This window comes from Peromyscus californicus, unplaced genomic scaffold, assembly GCF_007827085.1.
Source record: "Peromyscus californicus insignis strain IS unplaced genomic scaffold, ASM782708v3 Scaffold_24__1_contigs__length_46423439, whole genome shotgun sequence".
Lineage (NCBI taxonomy): Eukaryota > Metazoa > Chordata > Mammalia > Rodentia > Cricetidae > Peromyscus > Peromyscus californicus.
Genome location: NW_026294535.1, coordinates 6,689,065 through 6,707,188, shown reverse-complemented (window position 1 = coordinate 6,707,188; position 18,124 = coordinate 6,689,065). Strand labels below are relative to the sequence as shown.

The window sequence follows — 18,124 nt, the reverse complement described above, 5'->3', positions numbered from 1 at the left end:
CCTGACATTGTATTTGAGAAACCATCGAGTCAGTATTTTGTTTGATGGAAGTAGTTACAATTCTCAGTGTATTATCAAGATGCTTGCCAGGTAGTTTGGGTTGAATTTTACCATTGGTGTTCTATAATTTTTAAAAATAGTTTCCCACAAACATAGGTGCTGCCAAAAAGTGATGACATGAACGGGTGCAAAGCAAGGGATATTTGTCGCTGGAAAGATGAGACTTACAAAGTCTAGTTAGAAAAAGAGGCTGGTAAAGAGACATGATCACATTTTTATTGATTGTCAGATTGCAACTCTATGTACTCCATATGTTGATTTACTCTTTCCTGTCTATTTGGTGGAAGCAGAATTACCACTGAAACAAAGTCATGGGCATGACTGAGGTACTCTAGATCACCAAACAAGCATAGCTACTGCCTCTGTCACAGTAACATCAACTGTCCATTGTCTGCATGGGAACTCAAAACAGTGCTGGTCATCATTGTGCTTCACTCTCTAAGTCACTCTCAGCACATTAACATCTGATGGGGCCAATTCGACTGTGCTAGCAAGACAATACATCGGAAGCCACACACCACTGTAAAACTGAAGTCATGAAAGCATACAAATAGTAAGAGCATACACACATTCATTCAGTGACAGTATGACACAATGTTGTCATCCACAAAGTCCTACTTAAGAACTGCAGGACTGAGTTACCGGTCCCTCATTCATAATGTTTTATTTAAGTTCATGAGCTTGTGTTGGGCCTGTTTCATAGCTATCCTGGGCCATACACTGCCCCTGGACTATGGGTTGGATACTCCTGTGAGCAATCAAAGAGTTTTGATATAGAAATAAGTTTCTCTTTTATATTCCTGATCCTTCTAAATTTTACACATTAAGAATATACTATCTTTATAATAAAATGTGTAATTTGTTTGAAAAACAATAAATTTAAGCTGTCAGCTTGCTCTAAAATATTCTTCAAATTACATATATATGCTGTGGGATGGTCTGTATGTCAAGTGTGTTGCTGATTGGTCAATAAATAAATCACTGATTGGCCAGTGGCTTGGCAGGAAGTATAGGAAGTATAGGAGAATAAAGCTGGGAAGTGGAAGGCTGAGTCAGAGAGACACTGCCAGCCGCCAAGATGACAAACAGCATGTGAAGATGCTGGTAAGCCACGAGCCACGTGGCAAGGTATAGATTTATAGAAATGGATTAATATAAGCTGTAAGAACAGTTAGCAAGAAGCCTGCCACGGCCATACAGTTTGTAACCAATATAAGTCTCTGTGTTTACCTGGTTGGGTCTGAGGCTGTGGGACTGGCAGGTGAGAGAGATTTGTCCTGACTGTGGGCCAGGCAGGAAAACTCTAGCTACATATATATGTAAGTTCCAAAAAGAATTAGAGGCAGTTTACTAAAAAACAAGAAATAAACAAAACCCCTCAAAAAAAAAAAAGGTAAGCAATTGCAAACCCATTGAAATTTGGAGAAAGAAGTAGCAAAGAATGAGGCGAGTCAGTGTCTGATACAGTAGACTAGGCTACGAGAAGCGTCACAAAATCAAACACAAACTGTGGGAACAAGACTGTTTCTGTTACTTGCTGTTGTCTAGGTACAGATACTGTGAACTTGACTTTTAATACAAGACAAAAAGCGTACCAGCTGTTGACAATCACTTATGTGTGCTGACAAGAGATGCTGGATAGATCGTTCAATGTTAGATCAAAGTTGTAAATCTGCTGGGCATAGTGGCACATGCCTTTAATTTTAGCACTGGGGAGAGACAGCCAGGAGGATTTCTGAGAGATTCAAGGCCTGTGGGAGCTACATAAACTGTCTGGAAAAAAAAAAAAAAAAGGCTGTAAAATCTAGAAAAAAATAGAAGATCTTCAAAGCCTTGTAGGCAAAGACATCTTATAGAGAAAACAAATCATAAAAGGGCTGGAAATTATTAGTCACAAGGGAAATGCCATATCTTAATGAAATCAGAAAACCTCAGAACTGAACTAGAGCCATTACAATTCAATATACTAAATGTGGGGAGCAGGAAGAGCAAAGTGAACACACACCATTCACTGGAATACACAGTGGTAGAAATGCTTCAGAAATGGGACCCTCCTCCCAGGCTTTGGACTGCTAGAGACAGAACACAGCGCCCCAGGCATGTTAGGCGGGTGTTCTACCACTAAGCCTCATCCACAGCCCCAGAATCTGGCACTTTCTTATTTTATGTGTGTGCTTTGCATGCCTGTATGTATATCCCATGCACAGCTGGTGCCTGCAGAGGCCAGAAGGAGGGTTGTGGCCCACCCTGTGGGTACAAGGAACCAAACCCAGGCTGCCTGTAAGAGCGTCTAAGTACTCTTACCTGCTGAGCCATCATCTCCCCAGCTCTCTGTACTTCCTGATTATTAAACATGTGACCCAGCAATTCTACTTCTCAGAGAATGAAACTATATATTCACTAAAGCTGGATAAAGGTAAGCACATGAAACTGTAGTTATAATAGCTAAAAACTGGAAAATGTCCTGGTATCCATTACAGAAAAATGGATAAACAAGTTAAAAAATACAAAGAACGCAGTAGAATGCAAAGGAGTTGAGACCCAGAAGCCTCAAGCCTGTCACAAAGAACACGTTCTGTATGATCCATCAATGAAGTAACTGTAGGCAGAACTAAGTTCTGGTCACAGAACTCCAATTCATGGCTGCTGTGGCGGGAGCAGGGTTTAGGTACTAACTAGGAAGGAATATGAAGAGCTCCTGGGGGATATAGAAAGGTTGTGTATTCAAAGAATACAGGTTATAAAACTACATGAAGAGCAGGGGTTGCTGCTCAGCTGGTAAACACTGCTTGCTTTGCATGTGTGAAAAGCTGAATTCAATTTCCAGAACTCACGGAGGGCATGAGTTAAACATGCCAGGCACAGTGGTGCGTCTGTACTCCCAGTGCTGGGGAGGTGTAAGGAGGAGGGTCCTCTGCACTATTTGGCTAGTGAATCTGGGCTACTTGGTGAGACCCTGAGGTTGATGGCATTACTGAGGATGACATACAAAGTTGTCCACCAGCAACTGGACCCATGCATGTGACACACACACACACACACACACACACACACACACACACACACACACACACACACTGCACAAAAGCATATGCACTTGTCAAAACTTTATAAAACTGTACTTACAAAGTTTTTTACTTTTAGTTATGTGTACATGTGTGTGTCAGTGTGTGGGTATGTGTCGGTACCTGTGGAAACCAGTTCCATCAGATGCCCCTAGAGTAGGAGTTACAGGTGGTTGTGAGCCACCTGACATGGGTCCTGAGAACTGAACTCTGGTTCCCTGCAAAAGCAGTCTGTGCTCTCCATTCCTGAGCCACTCTTTAGCTCACCGAACTGCACTACTAAGAGCTCACAGTTTCATTAGATATAAACTGTCCCCTAACTAAAATTTTAAGTTAGTTCAATAATAGCTAGCTTAAACTTATTAAGTACTGTTTTCCAAAAGACAAATCTTTTAGCTTTGACATTTGTAGGAAAGAAGATCAGGGATTTGTAACACATCTTAAATAACCTAATAAGGTCTTAGCAGGCATTAGTACTTGATTTTTCTCAAAGCCAACTGTTATTTTTTTAAAAATGCTTTCATTGAAACTGAAACCCATTGACTAAACTAGTGATTTATGTTCTGCTGAACATGAAAATATGACCTTGGTTCACATCTGGGGTCAGAAAGACTGTACTACTGTTTTTTTTTTAAAAAATGTTACTTTAGCAAAGTAGCAACTTATTGCTTTTACATTTATTTTGTGTATGCTTGTATACACACACTGGTGGCTATGTGGAGGTCGGAGGACAGCTTGCTGGAGTTGGCTAGTTTTCCTTCCATCAAACGGCTTCTGGAAACGGAACTCAGGTAGTCAGGCTTGGCAGCAAGTTCTGTTGCCCACTGTGCAGTCTTGCTGCTCTGAAATAGCACTTTAATTCAAAGTACAGATTCTGTGATGACTCTGAATGATCCTGACCAAACTCAGGTCAACAGACTTGGAGTCTGGACCAAACACACCGTCATGGCATCAGCCACAGTCACAAATCTAAATTGCAAAGATGATAATCCAAAAATTATTAAATAATAGCAAATATCAAAATATCCAATCACCTAAGGCCACGGAAAATAGGCACGGAGCACCTGGGATCACATGACATGAAGGACATTAGAATGTTTAAACTTACTTGATTACTGGAGGCAGTGAATCAAGTCTGGTCTCTGGGCTCCAGGCTATGCCATCAACTCGGACTCCATGGTGAAATGTCCGTAGGGTTTTGTACTGAATTCCTTCAATGTCTGTTTCTTCCTCCTAAATGTATACAGTGAATGTTTTAATGTTATGAAGACAAATAATAAAATACTCTGAATTTCATCTTAATCAAAATTTATCATGAGGCCCGCATATGCTTTGTGAAGATAACTAGATATTGAGATCATACTAGTTTAAGAAATTAAAAAGAGGGCTGGAGAGATGGCTCAGAGGTTAAGAGCACTGGCTGTTCTTCCAGAAGTCCTGAGTTCAGTTCTCAGCAACCACATGGTGGCCCACAACCATCTGTAATGAGATCTGGTGCCCTCTTCTGGTGTGCAGGCAGAACAATGTATACATAATAAATGAATAAATAAATAAATAAATCTTAAAAAAAGAAATTAAAAAGAATATTGAGGGCTTGAGATGTAGCTTTAGTATTTGTCTAATATGTTCAAGGCCCTAGGTTTGCTCCTCAGTACCCTGGGGGAGGGGCAAAAGAAATGTAAATGAACAAACAAAAAAGTTGTTAAGCCTCAGTTACAAAAACAAAATACCTTTAGTTAAGTAAAACAAAACAGTAAACATGTTATACTTCACCTAGGAGACATTTTATTTTTAACAGTAAATACACTGTATAACAATTTTTTTAAAAATGAGGTTTTAAAAATCAGTTTTCTAGGTAAATGAGTTGTTATACGTAGATTACCAACTGATAGAAAGGTAACTATATGGAAGATCCTTCGAATGACAATTCATGCTTCCAAATCAGTGTTATTTTCACACAGTATTATATATGCATAAGATGTTGTAATTCACCTGTCCCATTAGAGGCCATGAACAGTGAATTATAAAGGCATACTGATTTAGAATACTGGCATAATGCTAATACTACATAGAAAACTAGGGAACCAGCCATAAAAAATGCCAAGCTTATTTCCTGGGAGAAAGAGGCAATGAGGGAAGACACTTAGGGGTCATCCAAAATAGTTGCTCATCTAATTCTTAGACTTGCAAGAATCTATGTTATATATTTCATTACATGTTTCACAGTATATTCTCATATATACTTATGCTGAATCCCAGGAGATGTATTGATTTTTCCAAGACAGCTTTTGAGATCCTAGCAAAGTCATTTCTCAGGCATCGTACCCATGTCTTTATAAATTCAAACACCATTTTAAAGTAACTTTAAATTTCAGGTAAACTTGAGTTAACAAAAAGATTTTGCATTAACAAAGAAGTGAACAGAAATACACTTCATGAGAAAAGGACAAAAATGGACAAAATTGACTACCTCATCATCTGTGTACATTACAACTGCTCAGCTGACAGACACGCCAAGGCCACTAAGCAGTTTAAAATCAAGTCTAAGAGCCTAATCAGCTGACTTCACAGTCTGACTTAGCTCTAGTTTTCCATACTTTACCAATCTAAAAATGAATTTTTATATAAAAACGCACATTATTTTGCTACTGTAACAAGAGTGATGAAAAGCAGGTCCTGTATTTGTTACTCAAATTAGATATGGAATTATTGAGTGGTCAGAGGGATAATGAAATCATAGGGACTGCATAGACTAAGCTTTATGTATTAACAGGAAGCCTTGCCCTGCCCCTGGCATTACTGGCTGTTACTGAGCCAGCCGATGAAAAGATCAGTGTGTGTGTGGTATAGACAGAGACGACTGCTATTTTTGGTTCAGTTCAGGGTGTAGGCAGTATTGTATAGGCAGGAAATTAAGAGACTTTGGAAAACTTGCTGTAATAGGAATGATTATACAAGGCTCCAGCAATTTGAGGTTGAGGAACAGCCCAGTTGGTGGAAGGACTATTAAAGGATTTTAAAGTGGTAGGCCTTTCTACCACACCCAGTTAGAGCCACATGCAGAATTTCAGTAAATTAAAGCTGGTTTATCTAATGCAACTCTTATTTAGTGCTTTCATTTTTACTCAAACATCTAAAAAAATGTTAAAAAATATAATAGCTCCTTAAACACTTCCAACGAGAAAGAAATAGCTGCTTTTGGAAGAAGTAGATTCAGATAGGGCTACTAGAGTTCCTAACATTAAGGCAGAGTGTCTCCATGTAAATTGTACTTAATGCCCTAGTCTATCTCTGGAAGTGCAGAGAATAAGCTTAATTTAGTGATGGCAAGCCTTGCTACGGCAGTCTCTCCTAAGTGAATGAACACATTCAGAGCGTATTTAGCACCCATCTTGAAGCAACAACTGCAAACCACTGAGGTGGTAAGTCAAGCTTTGCTAGTCTAATTCCTCTTCCATGATTTTTTTTCAAATACACTATCTCCTTTTAATCAGAGTACAATGCTGAGAAATAAAGATTATTATATAAAACATTATCAATTTATAGAGAACTGTGCTGTCTGATAAGGTAGCTACTAGCCATATAGAACCTAAAACATTTGAAATGCAGCCAATATGGATACTTACTTTATAAGGAATAAAATATATACAAAGATCTCTATTAATACCAACTATAGAATAACCTTTATATTGATTATATATAGTTATTTTAGTTACCTTAATAGTTAGAATATTTGCCTAAAATTAATCCTACCTTTTATTTTTATTGTATGTGAATGTGTGTGTATGTGCATGCGCTATCATGCACACACACTGAAGCCAGAGGACAAATCTTAGGAGTTGGTTCTTTTTTTCCCACATGTTGACTCCAGGGATTGAACTTGGGTCATAAGAAGGCTTGGCAAGAAGTTCCTTTACCCACTGAACTCTCATGACCCTACTTTCATGTTGTTACCATAACATTTAAACTTGTATTTGTGGCTCATATTATATTCTAACTGGATAGTATTCAATTAGCTCAGTTTGGCTCCCCATTGTGTTGCCTTGGGTTAATATTCAGGTGACTAAAATTTCTAAGTCCTAATTCTCCCTTCCCAGTTCTGAAGTCTATTGTCTTAAGACTTATAGTCACCTTTATTAAATTTTTGCTTGTTTGACTTGGTCCAGTCTATTAAACAATGTTTGGATCTGAACATAGAGTTTGGCATACAAATGGAACTTAATAAATACTTGCTAAATGAAGTTGGTTATCCAAAGGATTAAGGTATCTCTCTGTTTCAGTTTCTCCACAAAAATCATGTACTTGCCTAAATCAGTGCTCTCATTCAAGCCCAACTGGAGACTTCTTTATTACTCAAGAGGGAACAAGCTGTGAAACTGTATCTTCATTTGGTCATTTATAAATGAGGCTTTTACAAGAGTGTACTGATTTAAGAATCTCTTTGGGACAGGGTCTTTACCAATTTTTTATTTTTAAATTCCCTGGCCCTTAGTATACTCTTGACTTTTGGACAAATGTGTAACAATCAACTCATATCTACTCATATTTCTGGTTCCTTAAAAGGACAGCATCAGATTCTGAAAACTGTTCTGCTGAAACTCAGAATTTTCTGTACTTGGTGTTTCCCAATAATCTTACAGTGAAGACTGGTTTTTCTGACAGGCATGGGAAAATTGGTTCGATTTATATAATTTTTTTCCTTACAAGGTATGAAATTGAGTGATACAAAAGTGATACGTGAAGGTTCTAGGATGAGTGAATGGGGATGTCCAACAACATTTAAATAGATAAAAGAGAACAGTAATTGGTTTTGGGTCTCCAAGGGCAAACTAATGAAGACAACTTCTTCAGGATGTGTGGACTAGTGACTTAATTTGAACAGAAATCAAACGGGTCTGGCAGAAGAAGAGAACAGGGTTTAGAATGAGGTCTAATCTTGTTCTCCTTTCTTAGTCATGTAATCCCCTAAACGTCTTTGAAATAGAATGGAAACTCAGAGGAAACAGACAGTCATATTCTGCTCTATCGCTAATGTTAGGAACAGAACATGATTTGTGTTCATTATGTGCTAATAAAACAAACAAAAAAAACCAACCCATTGTTTTTCCCTTAGATAATTTGGAAGACCTATTTTGTCGCTCCCACATATCTGAGGATCAATAAAGACAAGTCTTTTGAACGACACAAATATTTTATGCCTTCTCATTTTGTCAATTTCCTTTCTCCTTGTTACCTATTTTTTTTCCTTCCCCTAATTTTCTCCCTTCTTTTTTTCCTTCAGTACTTCCTAATTGAACTTAAACTAGAGGTAGACATATTTATCAGCATTTGGAAACGCAGTCTTATGTCCACATCTATTAATTTAGAAAGCACTAACAGTAATTAGGGAAAACTCAGTCCTATCAGATGGGCTGCTTAGCTCTTCTGCACATTAGTGGCCCACATTAGAAGAACAGTTTTTAATAAGTCTCTCTTAGGACAATGCTACATTATTTGGCTGAATCCCATGAATTGTGATTCTGATAGTCCAGCTGAACTTAGGTCAAGGGTCATAGAAACATAGTTCTGTAAATATTATTTTGGTAAACAAAGAATTGCAGAAACTCCAGAGGATTGAACCTTCCCTGCTGGGCATCTCTTACACATAACCTAGGTTTCCCTTGAGAGAACATGGTATGGGGTCTCTTGGAAGCAATTTTTCTTTGGTGATTAAATATGAGAGTGTGACTGTCACTATTGCCCATATCAACCACAACTAAAATACACATATGGGTTACAATGTGTTAAATATCTTCTGGGAACTTTCTATGTACTAACTTACTATACCTCACAAACTGTATTGAACATCATATTCCTCACATTTAGAGAAGAGAGGTTAATTATCTAATGAAAGTATAATGCTAACTAAGTAAGCCATTCAAAAGTAAATATCTAGGCATTGTGGCTCCAGAATTCATAGAGGCCTATGAACTGCTTGCTGTAAATGTGATTCTATACTTTGCTATTCTACATATATGCTGTAAATACAGACAGTGTGAAAGTAAATTAATAGGAAAGCCGAACATTATGAAAGCTACAAACTCTTTGGAAGAAAACTTTTTAGAATTTCAACATCATCCTGTTTCCTGTAACACAGTATAATGCAGGGAAATTTGAACTGGATTTCATTTAATCTGACTTTCTAATACATGTAAATACATGTGTGTTCAGTTACATAATAGCCTTTATAAGAATATTCTACTACTAATCATTAGGTGAAAGAAGAGCTTCATACTTTCCATTTCCATCATCTATGTAATATTTACAAAAGTCTCAATCACTACTCCTGGGAAAGCCTTTCTCTGTGGATCGTCAAGTCATTTTTTTTCTTGTATTTAAGTGCAATGTACTTTTAAGGTTTAGCTTTGGTTTGCATAAATTTTGTTACTGATAAAATACCTTTACCATCACTCCTTGCAGTTTGTAGACTAACCTGAAATGTGCACATGCCAATAACCACATAATTACTGCCACCATATGCAATTAAATTTCCTGAATCTCCACTCTCAAAGGGGTTAAATTCTACCACATGGACATAATCTTCACAATCCACAGTGTAGGCAGCATTTCTTGTAGGATCTTGCTTCATCTTGTATCTCAAAAACTTGAGTAGTTGTAAGAATCAAATAGCTCTCTATTGGCTGTCACGAAACTGTGGATCACAAACAAAATTGAAAACTGTTAGTAATTTAACAGACGAATCAAAACAAGGCTAGGTACTGCAAAATCTGAGGTGGCGCAAAATCTGAGGTGGCGCAAAAGAGAATTCTGCTTATATTAACTAACACACATACACATGCATACACACATTTATATATTCAGCACTTGAGGGTTGAATAATTTTAATAAAAATAGATTTATAAAGTTATTAAGTAACAGAGATACAGCACTATTTGTAGTTGGCATGTTTTACATTTTACTGACATTATCAATCCTAACAGTTCCATAAAAGCTGGTACTACCAATAGTCCCATTTTGCCTAAGAAATTTGCCAAGTGGATAAATGGGGAAAGAATTTTAAAAACTTAGTATTTATCAGGCCCAAATGCTGGAGAAAACACAGATATACACACTTGCCTTTCTTAAGACTATGCTACATTGTTTAATTATATGATTTTCAATATTTTAATTTGACAGTCTAGGCAACTTCTTATGAAGTGTGGAATGAACTGGAAACTCCTACCTCTGCCTAAAGAGACAAGGAGTCTAAGAGCCTTGAAGGATATTATGGTCTAGAGATAGTTATAAATCAACATTAACCCATGCAATGAGCAGATATAAAATGCAGGATCTGGAGTAATGTGTGATATCAATGTTATAATGCCAGTCACAAGCCTCAACTCATTTGTAGCGGGATAGGTAGTGTGCACTGTAGAAATAGCGTTCTCACACGAGAATTAATAATTTTAATTTGTTGTTAATTAAAACGAGGAGCCATTCTAGGCTCAAAACGAACACATTAAAATATCTTTGGAGCATCTGCTGAGATTCGGAGGAGTCCTCCCCGCAGGGGGGCTTCTATGTTAATAACCTTAATAAAGGAGCATTCCAGCCTGGACACGTGTTACGCGTGGCCAGCAGGCGAGAAGTCCACAGTGCAGGGAGGTACAGAACGTGCAAGAGATTCGAGGTCCGGAGGTAATGGCAACCTCTCACCTCCGGGTCTTTAAAGCCTGGTGTCGACACTCGCGGGGCCTCCCGAGGAGGCAGGGACCCAGCACAGTCCAGTCCCCCACGTGTATCCCCACGCCTCTCCGGAGACAACCCACTCCCACCTCGCCAAGTCACCGGGAAGGGTCCCCGGGGCAGCAGCGTAAGCTCGCGGGGACCAGACACCCCCGCCCCGAGCTCCGTACGCACCGAAGGCAGGGAGGGAGGCGACCTGAGCACAGCTCTCCCGGCTGGGGGGCGGCCGCGGCGCTCGCCGGCTCTGCTTCCGGGTCGAAGGGCGGGCGCGGCGATTGGTTCCCGGGTCCTGCCGCGAGATTTGAATGGGCGCTGAGCTTCATTCAAACCTTGGCCCTCCGGCGTCCTGGCTGCTGCGCGGCTCCTCCCTCGGCTCGCACCCCCTTGGCTCCCCGGACTAGGTGAATGTCGCCTTTTCTCTGCCCTTCGGTCCCATTTCGGGGGGTTAATTCAGGCCGCCGCTGCGTGGAGGCGTTTCGGTGACAGCAGCGGCGTGGTCCGTGCAGGGGCTCCTCCCGGACTCCTGGGTTCCTGGAGGCGGACTTCACGGGTATCTTGTGCAGAAGGACCTGGGAGGTCGCCAGGGCTCGACGGTAGACGGGAAGAATGAAGCCCATCAAAGTCCGCTTTTAGTCCGTTAGGCCGGCGACAGGCCAGGGATCTGTCTGGCCGCACGACATGGGCAGACTCTCATTTCCAGAATTTCTGTCAGCTGTTGCATCCTTCAGGGGGACATTCAGGACCAGCCTAGGACAGTAACAGTGTCAGCTGTCATCTTTTCATGGAGTACTTTCTAAGTGCTGGCAATAAGAACGTTGTGTATTTATTTGTTTCACTGATGCCTCATAGTTCTGCTAAGTAGATATTACTGTCTCATGTATGGGCGTGAAGACATTTGTGCTCATCACCATGCACAGCTAATGCGTGGATGTGGTGGCAGGGATGCTGGGCAGTGTCTGCCTCTCTCACTTTACCTTCCAGGGACAATTTCCTGTCTCAGAATTTCTGCTCCAGTTCACCTTGAATCCAGTTTTAAAACAAGAGCCCATTACTTCTGCCTCCTTCTACCTTTGTTTTTATATTTCACCCTCTCCTCCCTCTTCTTTCCTCACTCCTCTATAGAGTGCGCATTTTCCATGTTAGTGTCTCCTTAATTCTTCACAACAGACTGGGGGATAAGAACAGAGGGGTGAGGCATAGTCCTGGTTTCAGTGTGATAATACTTCTACTTGGGCAGCCCTGGAAAAGCTGGGGCTACAGTAGATGTTGGCAGACCGGCCGCAATGCCTATTTGTGAGTAGCCAGTTCCAGAGCTAAACATCATTTTACTTGTTTAAATGGTCGGTGAATAAATGAAAGGAGAAGATTTTGTGACTTCTGAAAATAATATAAAACAGGTTTTGGTGTCCAAAAATAAATAAAATTTTAGTGGGGTCCGGCTATGTTTACTTGTTTGTGTGTTGTTCCTGGCTGCCTTGGTATGACAAGTTCAAGGTACATGGTTGTGAAACAGACTGTATGGCCGGAATGTCTCAAATATTCATTATTGTAGACTCCTAGATGAGACTTCTGGCTTTCTGACATTGGTAGTAATGCTCTTTCAGTTTTAACTCAAAACAGCTTAAAAGCTCATGATGCATGATCATAACAAATGTGCTTGGCATTGCCATAAAAGCTGTGTATGCAGTTATGTCTTGCTTTTCCCAAAACTGTATGAGGTACGAACTTTTTTTGTTTTCACTACAAGAACATTGGGGCAGGGAGAAGTGATATAAATTGGCTGAGATCTCATCGCTTAGTAAATGACAGAGCCAGGGATTCAGGGTGATCTAGTTCTAGGTGAATTTTTATTTATAGAAATCTAAACATATAATACCTTAAAATAATACCAATAGGTAGTCTTTTACCGAAAATTTACTTCAGGCGAACTAATCATATCACTGATGATAGCTCATGCTTTTATTACTTCTTAATTTTTTAAAAATGCATAAGTATGTTATTTTTAAGAGAAAGAAAACTCTCAGCAATGAAGATTACTGATTATGGTCATCTACTTTCTGTTTAAATTGCATCACAGATTATAATATATTATTTCACATCTGAGAGATGCCTCTTTGAAATTGGACAGGTCTGAGATACCTACATCTATATTGCTGCACTATTCACAGCCAAGTTATGTGATAATGTAGATACCCATCAAGGAATGACTAAGAGCTGGGGAGGTGGCTCGATGGGTACAGCACCCGCTGGACAAGTATGAGGACTGGAATTTAAATCCTCAGAACTAATATAAATGCTGGTGTAGTAGTCTGCTTGTACTCCCAGTGTGCAGGAGGTATAGACAAATATATGGAGCGAGCTGGCTAGCCAGACTAGCTGATATGGTGAGCTCCGGGTTCAGCAAGAGACCTTTCATTAATGTAGAAGGTGGAGAGCTTTGGAGGAAAACACTCAGTATCGACCTTGGGCCTCCATACACATGGACTCACATATAAGCAAGCATACACACACAGACATTTAAAAAAAGATAAATGCCGTCAAGAAGAATGAGAGTAGAAAAGGGACAACATAGGTTTGCTATCTAAAATAAACACATCGCATCAGGGTTTTGTATGCATCCAGGAGAAGTGATGAAATACAGTGATTTAAATGCCTAGGTTTTGGGCTTACAAATCTTGGATTTCTGCCTTTGGCTATTTACTAACTTCGTGTGGTTGGACATTACTTTCTTCATGTGTCAAATGCAGATAATTGTAGACTGACATCATTAGGACATGTGAAAATTGAGCAAAGTAATTAATATTGAACATTTGAAAAGCATCTGGCATTGGGTAGCTTCATGTGTTAGATGATATATGGATTATCTATTTGCTGTGTAACAAAACACCAAAAATGTGGCCACTGTAAAATAACAACCAAGCATCTGCTTAAAATTCTGTGGGTCGGCTAGATCGGTTGATTCCTCCGCTTGCCTTGACAGAGAGAGGTGACTAGTGTTGCTGAAGCTCACCTTCCATGTTGATTGGAGTCTCCATAGAAGAAGGTGTCCTCTTTCATGTCTGTGAGTTGGCATTAGTTGTCAGCTGAATTACCTTACTTCTCTCTCACATGTCTTCCTCAGCAGGTTAGCTGGGCTTGGAGTAGCAGGCTCAGGACAGCAGGAGAGTGAGAACTCCCCAGGACTGGTGCTTTGCTCGAGAACCAGGAAAGTCAGCGTTTAGGTGTAGGTGTGTTTGTGAATTACTATAGCAAAAGGATAAAGATGGTATCAGTGAAGGGGAAAAAGATATGTGAATGAAGTCCAGGGAGGCTTCTAAATGTCCTTTTGATAGAGTCACAAAGTCATACATGTCTACCAAGGAAAGTTATTAGAAACTCTGCCAGCGTTTTTACTGGACTCATAGGCATGCCCTGTCCAACATGCACCAAAATCTCCATACTCAGAAGGAAATTAGGTGTTCCTCATAAAACATATATCGTTTATAAAAACAGTTCAGCACAGTCAAACACTCTTAATGGAAACTGCTGAAAGTACATCTCTAGATCCCTGCTGTATTAACTCTTTTGCACAGACCTCTTAAGGCTTAGCTTAGAAGTCTCATTATCTTATAGTCTTCTAGTTAAATCAAGTCATAAGATGTTCCAGATTCAAAGGAGTAGAAAAGTAAACCACTTTTGGGACAATACAGGAATGAGAGCCTCCTCCCCCGACTCTCCACTTATAGTACTATTTTTTCTCAAAATAACTATCTTAAAATACAGATTTAATTAGTGATGTCTGTGTCTATAATTATAAATTTGCAGAATTTGCATGTCTGTTTTATGTGAATTCAAAATTGAAGGTTGGATTTTTGTTATTTCAAAAGATTTGGCTTAAGAAAACTAAAGTAGAGGAAAATATGATTGGGTAGAAATTGTATTATTCTGTTTTCCTAAATTTAATTAAAAGCAATCTTGGTAAATATGAAATGACCTCTTGTTCACTGCTTATTTTTTTTCTAGCCATGCTTGCTTACACATGTTAGATGTTAATTTCCAATTAAAACAAGTCACTTTAACATTGTATTCTGTTCTCCTTTAAGAGAATGGCTGCGCTTAATCAGATGTCTGTCTTGGATATGATTAAAGAGTTTAGGAGGAATTGGCGTGCTCTTTGTAACTCTGAGAGAACGACTTTATGTGGTCCAGACTCCATGCTCTTGGCATTACAGCTTTCCATGGCAGAAAACAACAAGCAGGTTAGTAAACTGTATTTAGTGTAACTTTTTAAAAACTGAATTTCACTTGCTGCCTATTACAATAAGCTTCAGCTTAGGTACATCATTTTCTTTGCAATATTTGCCCTCCTATCACAGGCTGTTTCAGAGATGCTTCTGCTCATCTGTGTCAAATATTGCAGCTGGAATTGTTTGAAAAAAAAAAATAGCCTATGCATCTGAAATGATTTATTAAATTATTTCATGTGTATAATTTGAACATGGAATGTACACATTTGATATTTAATGAAAAAACATAAAGATTAAATCTGAAACTCTTATGGTTATATGTATTCCAATTTAATAGTTATTCCTTTGTTTTCTAAAAGAAGCTCTAGAGAAGCACATATAATTTTTATTCAATGCAAAGTATTTTATGTCTAGTTTCAGCACTGTTGTTTGGTTTATGTACTCTTAATCAGTTTAGGCTGGGCAGTGGCAGTGCATGCCTTTAGTCACAACACTCAAAGGCAGGCAGATCTCTGAGTTCAAGGCCAGCCTGGTTTATAGAGTAAGTTCTAGGACTGCCAGGGCTACACAGAGAAACTCTGTCTCGAAAAACAAACAAACAAAAAATCAGTTTATGCATCAAAATCATTTGGGAGTTTTTTTTTTTTTTTTTTTTTTAAGAAAAAAAAAATACTAGCTCATTGGAGCTTGGTGGTACGGGCTTGTAAACCCAGCTACTCATAAGACAGACAGGATGGTCAGAAGTTCAAGACCTATCTGGACTAAAGAGTGAGTTCAAGGCCAGCCCATGACTTGGGCCTTTGGGACTCTGTCTCAAAATAACATGTAAAAAAGGGCTGGAGAAACCTCGGTGTAGAGTTCTTCCCTAGCACATGGGAGGTGCTATTTCAGTCTCCAGCACTGCCAACCAACTAACCAACCAACATACAAAAAACCAGTCTCCAGCACTACCAACCAACTAACCAACCAACATACTAAAAACCAAAGTTGTTGCCTTGTTGCCCTAATCCAGTCTTCACTGACCTGCTAGAAACTATCTTTTAGACAATCTCTAGAAAGTGATTCTGTTGGACGGAGCTTTGGGCCCACTGACCTTCAGCTAGAGATGGCTGTGGGTTAAATGCAGGCTAAGGTGGTAAAGAAAGGCTTCTTGTGTTTAGATAGATCCTAGATAGAAAGAGAGGAAGATTTAGGGAAGGGAGAAAAGAAAGGGAGGGTTTAAAGGAGGGGGTGATCAGTTCTGAAGTAGAGGTCAGGGAGATCATGATACTGCCTGGACTATGGAAGAGTACATTGGCTTCAGTACATTGGGATGGATAGTGAAATGACATTCTTATGAATTACTTTAATCTGACATATCAGTAGTTTCCAGACTTCTAGTTTCACAGACCAATAAATCTTCAAAAAGTATTAGACATTAACAGAAAATAAAAACCATTTAGGAAAAAGGAAAAAAAAAACAGTTGATATATAATATGACCATTCTTTGAAAAAGGAAAGTTATTTTAGCACCTAAAAATTAGGATGGTTATAGTCTTATATCAAAGGATAGTGTGTTAGTTACCTTATTTTCTGTCACTATGACAAATGCCTGAGGGAAATAAAGGGAGAGATGAACTTACTGTGACTCATGGTTTTCAGGTCTTAATTCAGTCCTCTGTTCTTGCTCCATTACTTCAGGGTACATGGTGAGGCATTGCATCCCAACAGTGAGACTGTATGGTAACCACTACTCGACTCATAGGCAGGAGGCAGATAGAAAGGGACCTTCAGATCATGCCCCCAGTGACTTATTTCCTCCATCTTGGCCTCATTTCCTAAAGTTTCTAGCACCTTCCAAAGTAGTGACACATATTGGAGGCCAGGTGTTCAGTGCATAAAACTATGGGAAACATTTCATATTCAAATTCTTACAGTTTTGCCTTTACATGGAGAGTTGGAAGTTTTGCTTATTTAAATCACTGTATAAATCATTTTGAATGGAGAAGAATTTTGGCAACTTATATCTTATGTATTTGTTAAAAATATTTATTGAGTTTTTATTATGTCTTAGATATTAGTATAAACATTGGGAATACAACAATTTAGAAACTCCCTGATTGTGGTGGTTTGAATTGGTATGGCACCCATAGACTCATGTGTTTGAATGCTTGACCCATAGGGAGTAGCACTATTAGGAGGTGTGGCCTTGTTGGAGGCAGTGTGTCACTATGGGGTGGGCTTTGAGGCCTGGTGTGGCTCACTCTCTTTCCTGCTGCCTGAGGATCAAGATGTAGAACTCTCAGCTCCTTCTACAACACCATGTCTGCCTGCATGCCACCATGTTTTCTGCCATGATAATAATAATAAGCCAGCCCAATTAAATGTTTTCATTTATCAGAGTTGCTGTGGTCATGGTGTCTCTTCACAGCAGTAGAAATCTAAGACACTGATGTTACAAAGTTAATATTGTGGCAAAGAGCAGCTACTACTCAAAACAGGAGCATTTTTGATCATAATAAGTGCTGTGGGGATATAAAGATGGGAGCTAAGGAGTAATAGGGGTTGAGGTGGAGAGGTTGTGGCAGTTTTAGAAGCAGGAAAAGCTTCATCTGGAATGTACCATTAGGACAAAGATGGGCAAAGATGGTCAATTTCACACAAACTGCTGTAATTAGCCCCTGCTGTTTCCCAAATGTGCCAGGGAATCCCCACCCTGGGGGTCCTTGCATGTGCTTTTCTCGTTACTCCTGCTTCAGCTTAGCAGGCTGCAGGCCTGCATTTGCAGGCACAGCTCTTTATTTTAAGCATTGACTGTGTTCTAGGCATTGTATTAAGTGTTGGAGTTAGAATGGTGAGCTGGGGCATTGAATCCTGCTTTGTCACTCAAAGGTGAAGATGACGTTATGCAGATAGTTATGCAGATAAATTCAAATACTAGTTAAGAGGAGTACATGGGGCTCTGAAACCAAGAACTTGATTTGGTAAGAGAGACAAAGGTGGAGATAAGAAGGAACAGGATTGACTACATAAAGGAGTAAGGGGTAAGACAAGGATGGGACACCAGCA

At 39.4% G+C, this 18,124-nt stretch overlaps 2 protein-coding genes across 5 annotated transcripts in view; one reads left to right on the top strand and one right to left on the bottom strand.

The window, feature by feature from the left end:
• The window catches only part of Nup37 (nucleoporin 37), a 34,276-nt gene extending 23,172 nt beyond the window's left edge, over positions 1 to 11,104 (bottom strand). The window contains exons 1-3 of one of the 4 annotated variants that reach the window (XM_052753035.1): positions 11,025 to 11,104; positions 9,598 to 9,816; positions 4,234 to 4,358 (exon numbers count right to left, since the gene is read on the bottom strand). In XM_052753035.1, coding sequence (XP_052608995.1) covers positions 4,234 to 4,358; positions 9,598 to 9,753 — 281 coding nt within the window. In that variant the 5' untranslated portion in view covers positions 9,754 to 9,816; positions 11,025 to 11,104. The other 3 variants (XM_052753036.1, XM_052753038.1, XM_052753037.1) reach the window with 3 other exon arrangements.
• A 70-nt stretch (positions 11,105 to 11,174) lies between these two features.
• Positions 11,175 to 18,124, top strand: part of Parpbp (PARP1 binding protein) — a 55,913-nt gene continuing 48,963 nt past the window's right edge. The window contains exons 1-2 of the mRNA XM_052753033.1: positions 11,175 to 11,251; positions 14,933 to 15,088. Coding sequence (XP_052608993.1) covers positions 14,936 to 15,088 — 153 coding nt within the window. The 5' untranslated portion in view covers positions 11,175 to 11,251; positions 14,933 to 14,935. The remainder of the gene's footprint in view (positions 11,252 to 14,932; positions 15,089 to 18,124) is intronic.